This window comes from Sabethes cyaneus, chromosome 1 (genome assembly GCF_943734655.1).
Source record: "Sabethes cyaneus chromosome 1, idSabCyanKW18_F2, whole genome shotgun sequence".
Classification (NCBI taxonomy): Eukaryota; Metazoa; Arthropoda; class Insecta; order Diptera; family Culicidae; genus Sabethes; species Sabethes cyaneus.
The window spans coordinates 53,263,344-53,284,423 of NC_071353.1; the positions used below are offsets into that span (position 1 = coordinate 53,263,344).

The 21,080-nt window shown below is 42.2% G+C and overlaps 1 protein-coding gene across 5 annotated transcripts in view; it reads left to right on the forward strand.

The window, feature by feature from the left end:
• Positions 1-21,080, forward strand: part of LOC128732536 (baculoviral IAP repeat-containing protein 6) — a 46,931-nt gene that overhangs the window by 16,506 nt on the left and 9,345 nt on the right. For 4 of the 5 annotated variants that reach the window (XM_053825802.1, XM_053825805.1, XM_053825803.1 and 1 more), the window contains exons 2-11: positions 105-426; positions 492-802; positions 11,755-14,270; positions 14,331-14,557; positions 14,620-14,841; positions 15,100-15,288; positions 15,487-15,907; positions 16,415-19,747; positions 19,809-20,487; positions 20,710-20,953. In XM_053825802.1, coding sequence (XP_053681777.1) covers positions 249-426; positions 492-802; positions 11,755-14,270; positions 14,331-14,557; positions 14,620-14,841; positions 15,100-15,288; positions 15,487-15,907; positions 16,415-19,747; positions 19,809-20,487; positions 20,710-20,953 — 8,320 coding nt within the window. In that variant the 5' untranslated portion in view covers positions 105-248. The remainder of the gene's footprint in view (positions 1-104; positions 427-491; positions 803-11,754; positions 14,271-14,330; positions 14,558-14,619; positions 14,842-15,099; positions 15,289-15,486; positions 15,908-16,414; positions 19,748-19,808; positions 20,488-20,709; positions 20,954-21,080) is intronic. The other variant, XM_053825806.1, reaches the window with a different exon arrangement.

A 21,080-nucleotide genomic window follows, 5' to 3' on the forward strand; every position in this document is an offset into this window, starting at 1 on the left:
AATTTTATTGCATAATAACAGCCCATCAGTTTTGTGTGTAATTCATCCGTAATTCTCTTCGTTATTTTTTTTTCATGCAACGCAAATTGTACGCACTAAACCAGGAAGAGGATTTGCTGATAATTTTTCAAATCAAGGAAATAGTTTGGCTCAACTTGTGGTTGCATCTGTTTAGTAGTGGTTATAGTAGCAAAGAAGCAGTCATTTTCGTTTATGTAAACTGACTAAATTTGCCAATCTTCATTACGATGGCCACCAGTGACGAGCAATGGTTAAAGGAAGATGGCTATCTAAATGTAGACACAGAATCTGTTCGAATTGTCTACCATCCGTTTTTGAACGTGATCCTCGTGTTTACTCAGTTGGGGGAGGTCAAGGTGCTAGACGTCAATTCTGGTGTGATTCTCCAAAGCTATCAAATTTCCAGTAAGTTAACTAAAATTATGAAGGTTATTCAATATTAAATAACATTATTCCCATATATGTTACAGGTAACCATCCACCACGATGTCGCTATCTGCCGGATCAAGATAAGATCTTGTTTTGGAACGATAGTAATATATCGATGCGTGGTGATTACAATGGGGTACTGTTACTGGATACTATTCTACAGGCACCCATTGCACAAGCCGATGACAGCATTCGAATAGAATTTCTCTTGTCGGAAGCTGTTCTGTTCCTGCAGTGCTTACAAAACTTGGAACAGCATGGATTAGAAAATACTGCGGATGTAACAAATGAGCTTACACTAAGAATAGGAGAAGCCCAGCAGCATGCCAAACGTGGAATAAAAGCCCAAAAGGTAAATATAGATTTAAAATCTGTATTGCTGTATTGATATGACAAACCAAAAATTTGTAGTCAAAAATCACATATTAATATATATAACTAAAATTGTTCATGATCGCCAAGTACTCAATGTACATGCCATACTACTGGTAATATAACACTCAATGCATGTAAACTGGATGTCATTACTAGCGTTTATATATACATGGCCATCATGTGCTTCTTTTGAGTAATTTGTAAAGTATGTGATATTATTTCCGTTTACATCCAATAAAAAATTCTATAGCCTATGTCGTCACATCACATTGATAGCTTTAGATATTTGAACTGTGTGTAAAGGTACCAGTACACTGTTTGCTTTATCGTCAAATTTTCTTCCTGTCAGAATTTGGGCAAATTTTGGTATTTGACAGACATATTTGTCTTGCCCAGTACACTGTTTGTCAAATTTGATGTCAAAAATTCGATCTGAGACGTTACCCGTGTTACAAAATCAAATAAATTTTGACATATTTTGTGGGGCCAGTACACTGTTTGCAAAACAGCATGAAATTCGTGAGATTATCAAATACATTCGGCCCGAAAATGTTTGCGCCAGCAGATTTCTGTGCAGATCAAACAGAGCAAATACGCAAAAAAAAGTACGCTCGCAAAGTGAGGCAATTCATTTAACAGGAAGCTGAAAGCCATTTTAATTTTTTTAAACACGTTTTAATACAGGCATTATTATTAATTCAAAATAATTAATACAAATTACTGCGGTATGAAAAAATGCAATTTATATCCACTGAAGTCGCTTTTTACGAGATTTTTTACGCGACTATTTTCACGCGGTTTTCGGAATTTACGCGGTTTTTTTTACGCGGTTTTCGGAATTTAGGCGGTTTTCTGAATTTACGCGGATGTGGTCAAAACGTCTATTTTTACACGTAGTGTTGAAATCCACAGTTTTTTTTACGCGAAATTTTGTTTTTTAAGCGGAATTTACGCGGTTTTTTTACCGCGGTTTTCGGAATTTACGCGGTTTTCAGAATTTACGCGGTTTTCGGAATTTACGCGGTTTTGATTTACGCGGGAGGTATCCTTCGCGTAAAAAGCGACTTGAGTGTAAATTCAATTTCTACATTTAGTGATGTCCGGTAATTTCTCGATTAATCGATTACAGCATGGAATAATCGAATAATTTGTAATCGAATACTGCCGACACGAGTAATTCATTAAGCGAATAGTTTAAATAAGATTAAAAAAATGAGAATAATCCCCATTAATCGTTCATAATCGAAAGATTAATCGAATAATTTAACGAAATATTCGAATATTTATAGTCGAATACTACTAGCTAGTGTTCGACATCGGAACGAAAATTGAAGTCCGGGTTCCGGGCCGGTCCGGTTAAAAGGTGGCACGAACTTTGTTATTCCGACTATAAAGACTAATGATCCGGTCCGATTTGGCTCTGCTCAGGTTCCGGAACCGGAACCGAGCCAAATCGGACCGGAATAAAGTCGGAATAAGAAAATTCGTGCCGATTTTTACCGGACCGGAACCCGGACCTCAATTTTCGTTCCGATGTCGAACACTACTACTAGCACGAATACTGAACTAATCGACCAGTGCCTACTCGATCGATTAATCGGCAATCGAATAATTAAAAATTTCGGACATCACCAATATCAATACCAATGTCAGCCGTGTCGCTTATATTGGTATTGAAATATCAGCCGAATTGACCATTTTACGAACCATAACAACATTGCTGATATTGATTTTGCTTCACAGCTCCCAGAAATACAGATATTTGTGCATGCATAAATTTGGGACCCTACCGTTTTCTCCGGAGTATTTAATTTTCTCAATCTAATCTTTTCAATAATTGCTTATTGCTATTTAATGTGGTTTTAACTAATTGGTCATTCACCAATTCTTTTAAATAACATAAATAGTTTATGGACTACTTTAAAATTCAGGAACATTAGTAGCGCCAGGAATCACAGCAACTGAAATAATTGATGGGTCCCAAATTTATGTATGCACAAATATCTGTATTTGTGACAGCTCTGTTTTGCTTTCCCGTGGGGCATCTGCGGATTGTCAAAGTACCAGCACAACACAGGGAAAGCGCAACATCGATATCAGCAAGTCAGCATGTCGCTTTGTCACGTAAAATGCTCTTTTTTTTACGAGTTGGGAAATCTGCTGAGCGCCTTAGAAGATACGGTACTATCAGACACCTGAGAAGATACCTCAGGGAGTGGGGTTTAGGTATCCCGACCCCCCTAATGGGGCGTGAGGATCCAGACCCACTAAAACCCTACTCGAGTCTCCAGCCTCAATCCCCCCTGGCACCACCTTATCGGTATTACTTCAGGGAGGGGTATTGTGCTTAATGCACTCGCTTAGATAACTACTGGACTATGGTAGTTAGGCTGTTTATTCGCCGTTGATCGGCTCTCCAGTGGGTTTGTAGCTCGAGTACAATCTGGGTAGCAGCCGCATTGACCGCTCCCCAGATGTCCGAGCTGAAACACATCTTTTGGACTAAGTTATCCGGAGTAGTGTCCTGTCCGCTCACTGCCATCATGCTGCTTCTCGCGCCCGCGAAACGAGGGCATATGAAGAAAGCATGTTCTGCCGTTTCCTCAACATCCACGCATTCGGGACAACGGGGGACTTCGCATGCCCAAACTTATGCAGATACTGTCTGAAGCAACCATGCCCTGACAGAATCTGTGTCAGGTAGAAGTTGACTTCGCCGTGGCGCCTGTTGACCCACCCAGATAGTTCCGGGATAAGTCGGTGTGTCCACCGACCTTTTGTGGAATTAGACCATGCCCGCTGCCATGTGGTCATCGAGGCCGATCTTGTGGTACTCCGTATGCCTTTAGTTCCTCGTTGGTTGAAGCACTCTACGTCTTCGCTGATGATAATGCCAATAGGCATCATACCTGCTAGGACGCAGATTGCGTCATGTGAAACTGTGCGATACGCACTCGCCACTCTCAAGCACATGAGACGATAGGTGCTTTCCAGCTTGGCTAGATAGCTTTTGGTACCTAACGCCGATGACCACACCGGCCCGCCATACCTAAGTATAGACTGGACCACGTTGGCTAATAGCCTTCGTTTGCTGCCATATACCGCAGAGCTATTAGACATTATACGAGACAATGCCGAAATAGCTGTGGAAGCCTTCTTGCAGGTATAGTCAGCGTTGCCAACCTTCCAGATTTGTCTGGATTTTCCAGACTTTTTGATGCCTAATCAGACAAAAAAAGACGTTTTCCAAACATTGTCTTCCATTGGAGCAAATGGCAGCCAGACTTTTCCAGACACTTTTATTCTCGTTTTCCAGATTTTCGTAAAAACTGGTTGACAACGCTGGGTATAGTCGACGTGGCTCCCGAACTTGAGCTTGTCGTCGACCATGACTCCCAGAAGTTTTAAGGACCGCGTTGACGAAATAGTGCAGTCCCCGACGCTGATCTTTGCTTGCTGTACCGACTTGCGGTTGTTCACCACGATAACCTCCGTTTTATGATGCGCTAGCTCCAGTTTCCTGGATCGCATTCAATCTTCAACAATGCTTATAGAGTGGGCAGCCGTCAACTCAACCTCTCTGATAGATTCACCATAGACTTCCAGGGTGATGTCATCCGCAAAGCCGACAATCACCACCCCTACCGGGAACTTTAGCTTCAACACCTCGTCATACATGACGTTCCACAACACCGGGCCCAGTATGGAACCTTGCGGAACCCCTGCGGTGATTGGAACGCACTTCTGACCCTCCTCCGTGTTGTAGCATAGCACACGATTCTGGAAATAATTTTCCAGGATCCTGTACAGCGACACCGGCACTTGGACGTTCCGAAGCGAGTTGGCTATGGAGTCCCAGCTAGCGCTATTAAACGCATTTCTCACGTCGAGCGTGACAACTGCGCAATAACGAATACCTGTCCTCTTGGGCTGGATTGCCACCTCGGCTGTCTTAGTGACAGACAAGATGTCATCCACCGTAGATTTGCCTTTTCGGAAGCCGAATTGGTTCCTTGACAGACCGTTTGTACCCTCAGTGTACTGTACGAGTCTGTTAAGGATAACCCTTTCCAACACCTTGCCGGCAGTATCGAGCAGACAGATCGGCCTATATGACGAGGGGATACCCGGAGGTTTTCCCGGCTTCGGCAATAGGACCAGATTCTGTCGTTTCCATCTGTCCGGGAAGTTGCCAGCTTCCAGGCATCTACTCATTACTGCCCCGAATAATTCGGGGGTCTCCAGAATAGCCGCTTTAAGGGCCATATTCGGGATTTCGTCTGATCCCGGTGCCTTGCTCACCTTTAGGGATTTAGCGATCTCAATGAGTTCCTCGTTCGTAACCGTTACTTCCTCCCCGACCTCTAAACCACCGTCGCCCACGTTACTTTGGATGTTCGGCACGGAGACCGACCATCCTACGCTATGGTCTGAGATACTGGAACGTCGGCCGTGGGACGACTCAGCGGCCTGAGGCCAGGGCCTTGGCTCGTGGCGCGGAAAGAGGCCCTCAATGATCCGCTCCAGCATCTCTGGCGATCTCTCTGCGGGTGCCATCACGCCCTTGGCCTTTGCCATTACGATCCTGTAGGCATCACCCCACTGGTTCGCATTGGCACTGGCACATAACCTTTCAAAGCAGGCTCGCTTGCTAGCTATTATCCCACTCTTAAGCGCTGCGCGTGCAGAAACTAGTGCTACTCGACATTCTGCTCTGCCTTCGTCCGAACGAGCTCTTTGCATAATTCTCCTTGCACGAAAGCAGGCTCCGCGGAGTTCCGCAATTTCTTCTGTCCACCAGTAAACCGGTGACCTACCATACCTAGGTCGGCTTTTCCTAGGCATGGTGGCGTCACACGCTCGCGACAGCACCTCAACCAAATGATCAGCGTTCGGATCGGGCATATCGCGATCACCGCACTCTCTTCGGATCGCTTCCACAAATACTTCAGGATCGAAGTATGATGTCTTCCACCCACGGGTGGTTGGAGTGTTGGCTCTACCCGCCGCCTGCCGCCTCGTTATCTGACCAACACCATAGCGGACCGCCTGATGGTCACTGTGAGTGTAGCCATTGTCTACCCTCCAGTCTCCTATCAGACCAGGGCTGCCGAATGTCACGTCGATAATAGACTCTGCACCATTCCTGCTGAAGGTACTGTTGGTGCCGACGTTGGCCAGGTCTACGTTGAGCTTTGCCAGAGCCTCAAGCAGAATCCGACCCCTATGGTTCGTGCGACGACTTCCCCACTCAACCGCCCAAGCGTTAAAGTCGCCCGCCACAACCACCGGCCTTAGACCAGTCAGCGCAACTGATACTTGGTCTACCATCCGCGTAAACTGCTCGATCGACCAACTCGGCGGAGCATAACAGCTGCAGTAGAACACTCCACCCATTTTGGCAACCGCAAATCCCTCGTCTGCAGTTGACACAACCTCTTGAACCGGGAACCTGCTTGTCGTCCATATAGCCGCCAACCCGGACCTATCCAAGACCCAGTTACCGTTTCCGGCAGGGATGCGGTATGGGTCCGAGATGATGGCAATGTCCGTCAACGACTCAGTAACTGCTTGGTATAACAGCTGCTGGGCCGCATGGCAGTGGTTCAAGTTTAGTTGTGTTACCTGCACTACGCCCGTGTTTTAGTCGCAGGCGCGCCTGCCGGGCACTTTGAGCCTCCTGTTGTGTGCTTAGCGTCCCGTTGGCCTGTACATATCAGGCACTTAGGCGGCGCCGAACAGTCCCTCGCTATATGGCCCGTACCGCCACATCTTCTACACAGGTGGCTTCTGTCAGGCCCCTTACAGCTCCAGGACTTGTGCCCTCGCTCAAAGCACCGGAAGCAAGCCTCCGGCTGCTGGAACACGCTCAGTGAGCATACGGACCATCCCACCTTCAGCTTGGCCGCCTTCAGGGCTGTATTCCCGTCTACCAGTGGAAGTCTTATTGTAGCTACCTGGGTTTCCGCCGGTCCCTTGCGCAGACGAACTGCTTCGGTAGTCACCACCACGTTACATTGCTCCTTGAGAGCTCGTGTCAGTTCGACCGCTTCAGTGATCTCGTCCAGGTTTTTAAGCTGGAGAGTCATCTCAGGCGTCAGTGCGCGGATCTGTATGCCATCACCAAGGACCTTTTCTGCCAGCACTTTGTAGGCAGAACCCTTCTCAGTGGCATCCTTTTTGAGCTCAAGGATCATGTCGCCGGTGCGGGAGCGGCGGATACTCCGTACATCCGCGCCAAGACCCTTCAGCTGCTCATCCCCTCTCATGGCCTTCAAAACTTCTGCATAGCTCAGCCCCTCAGTTTTGAGGATAAGGGCATCGCCTTTGCTCCTCTTTTTTCTGGCCACTTTCGGTGGAGTTCGATCCTCCTCTTTCTTCCTGGCCTTCTTCTTTTTCACTGTTTCCCACTGATTGTCGGGAGCTAACTGCGTCTTATTACCCTCGGAGGGTTTCACAGTTTGCTTAAAATGCTCTTTACATAAAGGCATTGCTTGGTATATAATAAGTTCGGCACCAACTTTTCAAAAGGTCGTAAGCAGATGCCAGATATATGCAACAAACATTTCTGTTGAATAACAGTTAATCAAGCGCTTATTACCCGGTAATCTATACCCCTACTATTCAAGAAAAATGAATACTGCGGAAAAATAATGTCCCAAATTTATGCATGCACATAAATTTGGGACATTATTTTTCCGCAGTATTTCATTTTTGCAGTCTAATTTTTGCTATAATGTACATAGTTTATGAAGTACTAGTACGTATTATAGAGATTGCTGACATTTACCGCACGCACAGTTCGCCGCGTATACGTATACGCGGTTTGTTTGCATCTCCAAATTTTTTTTCGCTGCGAAAAATTTTTCACGATGCACACAAACACTGTAACACGATGCACTGTATTAGTCGCACATTAGCAATCCTGATACCGTCCGTTATTATGGCAGATGGTGTAAAAAGCTGGATAGCGCATCACTGTGCGATTACAGCGCACTTCTTGCGACACACAAAACCAGAATAAAATTGAATGTCACACAGCTATCCACCTATTCACGTGCGTAATGACGGCTAGTGGATACAACTTTCGGAAAACGTTAGCATGCTTTTGGCTTTGTTCACGTTAAGTTAATATTTCCAGCCTTAATTGTCGTTGTAGAACTTTCAAGCATACGTGAGCGGAGTTCCCAAAAGCAAATAAACATTGTCGAAAAATGTACCCACTAGCCGCCATTAAGCGCGCGAAAAGGTGGATATGCATACAATTATTGTTCATATTTTCTAGTAAATTATCCATGTTAACAGAAACAGAATGTAGCCTTTCGATCCTGAAATGAACGTTTACATGCTGACTATTTACTAGATTTACTAGAATAATGTTTCACATATGTAGTATTATATACGTGGTAGTGCCTAATTTTAGAGGGTATTTAAGGTGAAATTAGTCGTCATCGATTCTGCCAATTTCAAAAGCAGTTTTTTTGTTTGAAACAAAAATTCTGTTAATGAAAATATATTCGCTGTGTTCAGATTGGCAAGAAGAAGGCAGTATTTATATTTTTACAACCAGACCCCAGCTATTGGGTCCAAAAACTGCTTTCGAAATTAGGCTCTCCGACGAAAAATTAATGACTGCTATTTTCCCGTTAAACAAATCATGTTCGAAAAACAGGTCTATTAAGTGATCTCCTCATTATTCATAATCTTTTTAACTTTTCACTATTGATTTAATAATGTCCTGATTTATTCCAGTGTCATTTCCTTTGCAAAACTCCCTTTCTGCACGATTTTTCCTGTACCAAATTCGATTTTGACAGCAGTTCAAATAATAAACATTGTGAGCTTTTTTGATAAGTTTCAAGCAAACAAACCGGCGAACAGCGCAAAATGTTACGAAAACAAATTTAATTTGATTGGCATATTACACTGTTTTACAAACCGCCAAATTTTATTGGAAAAGCTCGGCGACATTTTGAAAAATAAAATTTGTTCGAATATTTGGTTGGGTCAGTACACGGGTTTTCAAATTTATTTGATGAAATAGATCAAATATTGGATGATTCAGCAAACAGTGTACTGGTACCTTAAGAGTGTAGAATATTATTTAAAATCCCTCTCTCACACTTGGTTATTAATGCTACTAAGCTTATAACCTGTATATAGGATGTTTTGCTGAACAATGTTGCTGAAGTCAAAGTATCGATTCATAGGTATATCAATAGGCCGTATGAATAAAAGAGTTACAGCAAATGCTCCCATAGGGTAAGACGGCCCCCCTAAGCAAATAAATTGCTAGCATAAAATGTGAACGAAAATTCACATTTTCTTGTTCCACAAATGGAAAAGCATTCATGTATCTATCATTAAAAATTATATAAAGAATTAATTAGTTTGTTTTTCCGTGATTTTTCATCAATTTTCGAAACGTCTAAAAATTACTCGTTCACAACCAGGCGGGGTAAGAAGGACCACCAAAGGGGTAAGACGGACCATGGCGGAGTAAGGCGGATTATGGCAGATTTGAAGGTTTCTTTGAGTTGTAAACACAATTTCAATATTATTAACTAAGTAAGAACAAGTTCTTAAGGGGCTTTTAGGTACATGCTAAAAGAAGGTATAGTTTAATTTAGACACCTGCTAAAAGAAGGAACTTTACTACTAGTTCAATTTTGAAAATAAGTGTAGACGTTATTTTACTCGACTGGTTTTTATTTACTCTTTTCTTGGCGTAATTTTTGTTGATTTGTCAGCAGGACGTTTACTCTTCGAATACCGTTAACTTTAGGTGAAGGTAAAGAAGGCAACGTTAAGTGAATTGAAATCATCGAATTTTGATTCCATTAGGTCCAAATTTACATTGATTGTGTTATTCGAATGGCACTTGTTGGCTTCTTTTGACGTGGGAGGCTCTGTGTTAGACAGGATGATCTCGGATTCAAGGATAATTTTTATTACAGGTGTACTCTATTTCGAAAAAGACACTGATGAAGCCCGCAAGTCGTGAACGAAATGCGTATCTGTCAGAATAATAAAATAGTTAGTCAAATTTAACAGGAAAAAGGTTTGTTTTTTCATTCAATATTTTTAAAATCTATTAAGACACTAAACAGAAGGACTTTAGGCAATTATGAGCACTATGACGTATGGCCCTTTTACCCCGTGAAAAATGGCCCGTCTTACCCCTAGCTAACAGTTTACATTATTTTGCTTTTATCTCTCAATCCGTACTATTTAATATATATTTTCCGCCACACGCAGAACAAGAATTGCCCAATTAAAGTCAGTGGTATGAGAAACGTCAAAATACTAAGCTTTTTTTGCTGAAAAGCCTTAAATTTGTTGCTGCTGAAATTATATCGCATGAAGACACTGCAAACGAAAAGTTTGTTTTGATTCTAGTTTTGACGTTGGATACGGCCGAGTGCCACAGGTTGTCTCGAAAGTGTTTAGATAGGCTAATAAACAAAACATACTGGGGCATTTGTAGAAAATTTAAGGATTTCTTGACGAAATCGAAGTGGTCCCTCTTACCCCGCCGGGCCTTCTTACCCCTTGTTCCCCTACTATTTAAACGGGAAAAGCAAAGTAAACTGTTTTATTCATACGGCCTGATGTAGTGATTCTATGTTAATAATCTCAATTCAAAATCAAAACTTTCCTACCAAACTTAAGACAGCTGCTAGACACAAATGCCAATCTATTTTCTGAATGTCTAGAAGCTTTATTACAGATACGCGTGCAACGATTTTTGTTTGTGTTACAAAATGGCCTAAAAGTGCATTTGAAGCTTGATTCGTCACAATTATATTAGAATATATTAGAATATATCGTCCATTTTGCTATTCAAAGCTGCTAATCCAGATGGTACTCCAGCATCCATAACTTCGGATATGTTCAGAAGTGCTGCGCACTGCCTCGACGAAATTATTCAATTGGTCACCTTGACTGAACTGTGGAAATACTAAGGTTCGCTATCCAAAACAAAAGTGTCAAGCAAAACACTCAAATTTACAGTAATCTCACCTTTTTGTGCAGCTATACTCCAAAGTTTTAAAGAGCATCATATATGAGGCACTTTGAAATATAGTTACTATATATATAGTTCGGCGGATACAAAAATCGGGAGCCAAATAAACGTCAAAAGCGGAGCCAAACGTTTTTCAAAATTCGAATTGTGGGACTAATGTTAATAAACACAGTTTATTTTCATAGAACTAGTCATTTTCATCACACACTAGCGATTATTTTCCGTAAAAACCTGCACATTTCTCCATAATTTCAAATTTAATTTTAAAAATCAGAGTTGCCAATTCGCCTGGTTTTCTATCCGCCGAACTATATATATAGTAACTATACTTTGAAACCCTTGTAAGAAGATTACGGTCCAACATGGATCCTAGCCAAGGATGTCAGAATCACATATTCGACTGCTTGGCGTTTGCACCGTTAAAACTGGTGGTCAAGGCGTACCTTAGGAAAGTAATCTAGGGATTCTTTTTTTTTGCTATTCATCAAAGAAATTTCTTGTATATTATAGCGTGTTACACGCTGATCAATAGTAACACTGATTGTAAAAATTCGCAAATATAATGCGGCCTTTCTGCATCGACCGCTGCCTCCTACTTGACATAGATGTCCGTAGAACGCAAGTTTTCTGCTGCTAAATCATCACCCAGGAAGGTGATACGACATTGATATTTCGTTACAGCACGTAATCGACGATATGGAGCAAGTTATCTCATCCGTGCCATTCATCGGCAGTGCATCAAACATGTCATATACTTCATTTGAATATTGACGTAGTGAACTGTATCGACGCAACTAAACAGTTTGGCTTAATTTTAAGAAATTGAAGCTGCATTTTATACGGGATATTACCGTTATATATTTGTTGTCGGCTGCATTTTTTACTAAAACAACTTTTTTCAGTGGGAAACCATTTGCTTGGAGCTGCCACACTCTTCTCTGCGCATGGTTGCTGGAGGAATGGTGATGCAGCTGAAGCGATTGGATCGACACATTCCGGCACTTGCAATCGCTTCTGCCATCAACGAACGACTAACGGATTTGCTGGAGGGTGCTCGTGTGACTGAGCCCACAACCCTGAATCGTTTTCATATGTTTTCTGAAGCTACTCGAAGACAGACATTCGAAGGATGGCCTCACATGGACTATAAATGGGTTTTGCCAGATCAGATGGCCCAGGCAGGGTTTTACCACTATCCAGGAGATAATGGAAACGATGACCGGGCAATGTGTTTTACTTGTAACGTCTGTTTGGTTTGCTGGGAAAAAACTGATGAGCCGTGGAGTGAGCATGAGAGGCATTCCCCAGAATGTCCGTTTGTTAAAGGAGAATTCACACAAAACGTGCCGCTGTCGGTGACTTATGCTACTAGTCCAGCCGTTTCAACAGGTGGATTCAGCATTATTTCTTCCGGCGATCGTGGTATCGTGTTCTGCACCGGCAACGCATCCTGCGATGTAACTGTGTGGAACACCGAAAGGCAGTTGACAAAAGTCCACGACTTCGAAGTTAAATTGCATCCGGATATTTTGACTACAACTTCAATAAGCCCAACGGCATTGATAGATGGAATGGAATTGACTGCACTTTCCACATACTTTGTGAAACCTTTGGGTAGCATTCCAAAGCCTAAGGTGGCCACACTTTCCTTGAAACCGAAAATGTTAGGTACAAAGATTATCTGTGGCGTTCGAGTCCACTGTATGCCGCCGGACACAGACCAACTAGAAACAATACTTCTTCTGATAGTGTATAATATTGAAGATCCAATCCAGTCGTCAGATGAACATACGCCATCAACCGGGGGAAATAACAAACAAGCTAATAATTCCTTTCCAAATTCACCCTCTGCCATCCCTATTCCACCGGCTAAGAAATCTTCGCTCAGTACAATCGACGAAAAATACGAGGATAATTTCCTAAAGTTTCTTTCCGACAATCCCGATTCTCAACTTCTGGAATCGATAGATAAATTAATCTGTATGGATACATTAAAAAAGACGGAATCGCAATTGAGTCAACAATTCGGTGCCAAACTAGATGATACGCTGAGTAAACTTATCGAAGCGTCTTCTTCGGCGGCGCCTTCTTTGATGGGTGGATCTTCGGTAGAAAAGTTAGTCACACACGAATTCGCAATGCAGCCACCGCCACCGCCCGCAAAATTAATGCCAACTAATTTAGCGGCATGTACCGGTGGTGATAGTGGCAGCTTAAAAGGCCCGACTAGTGCGTTATTCACAAATCCGAACATTAGCAGCGGCAGCAGTGGTACAACATCGACTACACAGCTTTTGTCGGCGAAATCTTCAGTGACGGATAGCAGTAATGTTCCGTCAGTTGCGTCCACTGCTACTAGCGCTGCTTCTTCTAACTGCGATATTAGTTGCACTTCCTTGCAGTACATTGAATTACCAAACAGAGATTCGCACCGGCACTATTGCATCGAGTATGTCATTCCGTCAAGTGATAATAAGCATCTATTGGTCGTTTTAAAGATCAAGGAAGAAATAAATATTGAGGAGTCCGTCATAGAAACAAATCAGGAAAAGGAAACAATTCCAGAAGAAACAAACAAGGAACTTATTGCTGATGAGCCCAAAACAATATTATATTTGTACTTCTTGAATGAAGAAGGATTGATTAGATCAGAGGAACCTATCGAAAGGATTTTATCCGATGGTGAGGCACCAATAGAAATCATAATGCTTCCGAGATGTGACAGCAGTGGACGTTGCTTTGGTGGTCCTGAAACAGAGTATGGTATCTTTGTAATGACGTGTGTCGACGGAAAGTTAAGGGTTTTTTCGCTTAAAACTCTCGGTATAATATCCGAAGCAAGCGTAAAAGATGACCGCTTTGTATCAGCGACTTATTGCAAAAGTCTTGAACGCTTATGTGGATGTACAGCAAAGGGTTGCCTTCACTTCTACTCGTTTTACGATCTGGACGCTGATTCGAGTGACGAGCGTGATGACGATGTGAGTAACATAATGGGCAGTAATAACATCAAACTCGAATGTAACGATCAGGTCCAATACGACCTGCAAGCGGCCGGAACTTCAGTTTCTAGTTCGGTTGTCAATATGTTGAAGTATGAGGCTACACCATCAACATCTTCGTCGCCAGCACAGCTTTCAACGTCTGCAGCGAATAGTGGAAATGTCAGGATTTCTCCGGCAGATAATCACCCTTCAGGAGATGTTTTGCTGGCCTACAAAAACGATCTTTCAATGAACACTTTGAGAGTACTATATTCTCTGACATTGTTCAACGATATGCTGACACCGTATTCTGCAGAAGTACCTGGTTGCTGGAGTGAACTTGAGCAAGCTCAAAAACAACGGCGGCACCCCCAACATTTGCGCCCCGGCGACGATACCCATTTGACTAAAACTTGGCGATTACATAATGACGCGTAAGTTCAACATGAGAAAAGTAGACTTTTCAAAAAATAATAGTTTATGTCACTTTGCAGCTTTACGTGGGATGATCACCTAATAGAATTGAATCTTCCCAAATGCACCTCCCTGGGTCATATCGATTTTAAATTTTCTCTTTATCAACCATGCACTAGTTCGCCAGCAATTCAGGTGACCCTACTGAAGCAGAAATCGATCGGTTTGTGTTCGCGGCGTAAAACTCAGTCTATTAATCGTGTTGATGAATCCATAAATTTCAACATAGGATCAACTGATGGCAAAAGTAAAATATTTTTTTCATTTTAGTTAGCTAAATTTTAACAGCTTCATTTTTTCTTGCCGTAGATTTGATCGAGAATCCAGTGCTAAGTGAAGAATATCTGCAGGCTAGAAATGCTGAAATTTTAGTTGGCCCTATAGAGCTTGCCGCTTGCATGGATCTTAGCGAACAGGCTGGCTCCGTTACACTAACTAGTCCAAAACTGCTGAAATCAAAAGGGCGCAATTATCTGCTGCATATTAAAACAATGACTGATCTATCCAAGGATGGACAGGCGAAAACCAGAGGTAAGTTCTAAGCATAAGTAATAACACACTTTTCAACTTTACATTTGGATTGGGTATATCATACTTCGTAATTGCTTGCTAATGTTACCACATTCCTCACTAGCTGTCATTATACTGGTGTGCGCTCACTTCACCTGTCGCTTTCCAAATTGACCCTTTTATCGCACTGGCTGTATCTTTTGTGATAAATACCGCTCTAATACAGGGAAATCTCACGTTCCCTTTTATGTTTCTACTCCTTTCTACGAACATTGCTAGTTCCAGTGCGTAAGAAGGGCATAACCAGTATCCTGCTAACATCATTCGCAAATATTTCGCAACAAAATCACGTCACGGCTACGAACCACGCAACGACGGCGGCGGCGGGGAACACCGGCAAGGATGGCATCAGTTTCCTTTCCGACTCCGCCGGCCCTAATAAAACACGCAAAAATGACTTTTATATAGGTAATAAACTTGTCCTCTGTTTATTTGTTCAGTGTCTGCTCTGTATTGTCGAATTTCCTTAGCTAATTAACCTTTTTAGAAGTTACCCGATAATTTCGCGCTGCTCTGCGAAATCTTTATTGTTTCTTTGTTGCTTTATCTACAGTTTGTCGTTATAATATCTATGTTTTCATTCTCTTTTATTCAATCGATTAACAGGTTGCGATTGGCTGAACGAAATATCTATCACGGTACGTTCTACCAGGCAGGTTTACAAGATCGAAAATGAGCGTGCTCAGCGACTGGCAATGCTGGATTCCAACCTGCTCTTGGATAATCTGCTTAAACTTCTCTACAGTAAAGAAGAATCCTTCCAGTTGCAACAGAATGTTGTATTTGACATTCTCATATGGGTCGTCTCCATTCGAATGGTTCGATATCGGTACCCAAAAAACCCGTTTGCCAAAAAAGTGCTACCAACGGAGATAAAAGATGTAGCCTCAAGCGACGTAAATGTACAGCAATCAGAATGTATTCAGATCATTGAACAACATTTGGAGGACATCATCAGAAACTGTGTTGTGCTAGGCAATAGAAGCATCGCGCACAAATGTGTGAAGCTCATCAGTTTAGCCCTTGAGTAAGTAACTATACTTAAACTAACATATCCGAGGTAGTTTGAGATTAGGTAGGGTGTAACCTCTTTTGTAAACAAATAGCTCGATTGCCGTTCTTAAGCGATGAAAGCTTACTCTTGCAAACAAAATCGTGATTTATCAATGCAGGCCTTGTAAACAGTTGTTTAAACAGAAAGTTTGACAGTCAGACACTTTGCTCGCCAAAACCGCTAAGGGTGGCACGTATCACCATATAGCTTTGTTGGGAAACCATGATCAAGCACAAGCTGCCATAGTTCATTTTGCTTGACTCAATCATACTCTGCCTTGAATTCTCGAAATTCATTTTTGCTTTAGAGTTAGGTTTATTATACAGCAGCTTATACTGTACACTGTTTTACCTTTAGTATAGAAACAGTTGGGCTTAAATTCAAGTAGTATTTTAGGCATTACTACAATGTCACCCTTCTTGAGTCAGTGCTAGAAATCAATTCAAATATACTGAAACTTACACACTTTTCTCCTTCTAGTGGCGCACAGAACATAATCGACAAGGACGTGTGCAATTCGTTTGAAAAGTCGCTTAAACAGGCCATCATAACTTGCTTGCCGGAGATCATCAATTCAAACCACGCCGGCGCTCTGCGTTGGTTTACACTGCTTATATCGGGTGCTTCGACGTCTGATTCGCATGGTCCCATTTCCGAAAAATGCGTCTTCCTCTTGACAGAAGTGGCCAATGAAATGCGCAAAAGAAGCAACCCTTATGTGGCTCTGTTGAGAACTCGGTTCGGTTTGTACGGTTCTCCATTTGAAGCCGAGATTTTCGATTCTCAACCGCTGACAGCGAAAAATAACAATATAACCTATACTTGTTCAATTACGAAGACCACCGGCACAGGAGCAAATAATCAGTCGATAGACTTGCGTTCAGTTTGCATTGCGGATGGATCTGAGCTAAAGTTCTTACCGTTGCAGTTGAGACGCAGAGGAATTGGCAATCATTTCAAAGGTTTACTAGAAGTTGAACCTCTGCATTATGTATGTAGCTCAACTTCAGACGCCACTCGCTTGGAGAATGTAGATGCAAGCAATATTCAGGCAACCAACATCATAGATGATTTTCTGATGGAGAATAGTAGTCAGAACAATATTGAAACGGTACAAAATCATGTCAAAATGGAAGATAAGGAAAATCTGGATGACGATATGATGAACAATGTGAAGAATATTCTGGTAGATAAGATTTTCTATTCTGCCCTTAAAAAGCATAAGATGAAAGATGATTTTAACGAGGCAAAGAAAACGGCAGAAGAGATCGATTCGCAGAATGAAAGTTTTAATGAGATCGAAAGTTGGGGCCCATCAAACGAGCCGAGAATTGTGTTCGTTGCAGAGAATGGAAATGAATCGTCGATAATTTATGACAAATCACAAGCATCCATAGCATTAAATAACAAGATACAGGAATTTTTCGAAGATAGCAATACCGACGAAAGTGCTAATGGGCTTCCATGGCATAAACTTTTGAGTACTCCACCGAAGCAGATGATTGTCGTGGAAAGAATGCATTCGGGAGCAATGCGTTATATAACACTGGACTTTGGATCACCGATTATGTTGACTGATTTAATCATTCCGGCTTGTTCGGATTTGGCTTCGTTGTTTATCGATATTTGGTGCTTCGAAGAAGAAGCCGACAGCATCCGTTTAGTCGTCTCCCAGGATATCGGAGCTCGTACGTTGGTGCTAAGCGATTTACAACCGCCACCAATATGTCGCTACCTTAAGATTACAATAACTGGAAGATATGGAATGTCCGCAACAAGATGTCGAATTCCAATGGGATCTTTTTACGGTCATATCGTGATCCTGGAGCGGGAAGGGTACGGAGATCCAGTAATGAAGTATCTTAAAAACAGAAAAATCAACTTGCCAGCTCAGGTTAAGATTCTTAAAGCTTTGTACGAAGACGTTCACTGTCGGTACTGTCTATCAAGCAGTAAATTGATGGACATGTTACAACCGTTGGTCAATAGTGAGTCCTCTAATATTGCTCATATGCAGGCATTTTTAAATCGTATCAAAGAGAACAACGGAGACTCTACAGGATCGAACTCTGCTAATTCATCGTTTCCTGATAACCAGAAGGTATATGTAATATATGAAGAATGCATGGCTTTCCAGCATCAATTAAACGTAATCAAAAGGGTGATCGACCGCATCAAAGGTCCCTTGCCATTAGCCGAACAACCGAGACAACTTAAGCTTGGATCTGACCTGTCCTCTCTGTACACCGACAAACTACGCGTTCTCAGTGAATGTCTCATAGAAACACTTCTACACTTGATCACCACATATGGAATTCAAAACGTAACTAACATCTACCCATACTTTGATCTAGATACATGTAATCTGCTTTTCGATACGCTGGTGATCAACGGCGATACTCACATTCAATTAGCAACATGCTCAATGCTCGTCAGGATGTGTTGCTTTCAATCGTGGTGGGGCGATTTTCTTGCGGACAAGTTCTTGAAACTGTACTCATCACAGAACAGTCGCATATTTCCGCAGGATCGCGTATTTTTTCTGCTCACATATCTCGGTCGAAAGAGTATTTCTATGGGCAGCTGTCGATCGATTGTAATCGATGCCATCTTGAAAAGTTTGGCAACACTGCTTGCCCCACTGTCGACAAACACTTCAAATGGGTTGAACATTTGGTGCAATACTGATCTCAACTTACTGGGGTGGATTCTATTGTTTTTGTCGGTGTGTCTCGACGATGGTATGTCTGAGAGTAAAAAGGATCAAAGCAATATGCGTTGGGATTTTATGTCTGGCGAAACGGATATGGTGAAAGCCCGTCTTAGTATGAGCAATGGAGGGTTGAGGACGTTGACTAGAACATTCAAAAAAAGATTTTTGCAAAGCAAGCACTCCAGTTCTGGAATAAGCAGTGGAAATAGCAACACCATGGGCGAAAAGATGTACACAATACATACGGATACATTGCAGGGTGCCGCTAGTAAGCTTGAGATGGCACTTAAACAACATGAGAACCAACTGAAAAAATTGCAGAATAGCGTAAAACAATCATTTGGTGATTATTTCAACGATATCACAAAGGGTAAATCGATTCGCGTTTCCAGCGGTACAGAGGGAATGCCACGAAACACCTTTTGTAATAATGCATCAAAAGAAAATAGCTCTGATGGAAGTACCAATGATAACGAAACAGCGTTCGACAAAGGTTTGAAATCATTGAAAATTGGCAACATAATTGTAGTAATTCGCGGACTGATAGGATTAATTCTGAGTATGGATTTTACATGCAACATGGATTTGTTCTTGATAACATGCAAGATTATTGCGCGCTTGGTGCTAGCATGTAAACCAGTAGTTCAACTCTCAAAGATTATTACTACCAACCAGCTACTTCAACTAGTAAGGATTGCAGTGTGGGAAAATCAGCAGCAGCCATGGGCGGTTCATGCTATTACTTGCCTGCTTCAGGATGTGCTCGAAGCCGATAAGAGCTACAAGGACGATGAAAATGATTCCGGAAACTCAAGTGGAGATGAAGTATCAGCTTCAGCATCCGAACCCAGCTCGTCAACTCGGCCGCCGGTTTTGGAGACTGCATTCAAACCGGTTACGCACAACATTCAGGTCACAAAAGATGTCAGTTATGCGGATGCTGTTAAAAATCAACTACCGTCATTAATGGAGTGTGATGACGCCGATATGGAAGACATTCTAATATTAGATGATATGCTGGAGCGTGAGAAGCGAGTCTTCAAAAAAGATGGTAATGCTAGCGTAACGACCGGCCGAAATGGTCTTTCATTTTTGTATAAGTAGGTTTAGAATAAAAAATTTCATGTATAGTCAAATAAGTAATTTTTTCTGTTTCCTCAGAACTATCTCTTCCGCCATGGACGCTAGGCTTGACATAGGTTTAGACACAAATGTGGAAATAACTCTTCGAAGACTGGCTATGAAGGCCACGTTTAATCTTATTGCTAGCTTACCTCAAGTCACCGCTGGAGAGCTGTTGAACGCATCTAGTAATGTTGAACTAGAGGGATGGCCAGATACAATTGTAGAAGCTTGGTCCGGTGTTGAATATCAGCAAGGGATAGAGACAAACGCAATGTTGACGGAAGTGTTCGATAATATTTTGTGCGATTTGCACCTGGTAGATTCGTGGTTAAACTTGGAGAAAATTTTACAGCTTTGGTTAACTCTCAATGGCGAAACATTGGAACAGGTTCCTGGTAGCAATGCACCCGGACTTAATGCGTATTCCTTTCCGAAAATTCCTTTCGGGGATCGTGCCATTCACGGTCTATTGAACGCTTTGGCTACGCATCCGAACATCAAGTTGCGAGCTTGGTGTCTGGGTTTCCAGTGCTTGATTTTGGCTTGCAAACCGCACTTTGAAGCCGATTATATGGATGCGAATTGCACTAGTAGCGATAATCATTTTCGCAGAATGGGCAATCTTATTGTGAGCGATGATAACTTTGAAAAAATGTTATTACGTTTCTTCTCTGGTGTCGATCAGTCACTTTCAACATTGGATAGCAACCGATATGTAAGTATACCAGCATGAACTATGATGCCTGCAGAGTGCCGCTCACTTTCGCTAATTGCACAGTCCTTCTTCGGGAGAAAAAGAGCTGAACATATAACTGCAGCAAGAAACGTTGCGTCGCATCGCAGGTCGTTTGCACTCTGGCGGTACCCTTAGTCATTAGCAATGCAATTCGATGCTGTCAGAGATATAACTTCAAATTTTATTCACCTTTTCCTCTAGGCCGGCCCGACAGTATGTAAACTTGTTCTCGAGTTGTTTATATGGTTAGAGCTTAAATGCAACGTAAAAGACAAATTGAAAGAGATATTGCTAAAAGTGATCCTGCATTTGGTGCAGTTTGGCGGTGCCATTTCCAATCAGCAAGGACCAATCGACGCGCAAAGTCAATTAATCAAAGAACTGCTATCGTTCTCATACGACAAGAGCGACCTTGGGGTTGCCATGAGCATTATCGAATGTGTTTGTGAGTATCGAAATTTTTTCCTCAGTAAGATGTTGATACAAAGATACGGTATGCCAGAAGTTACCGAACAGTTGAAACAACGAACAATGATTTTATTTTAGACATTTTAGATATACATACACCTTCT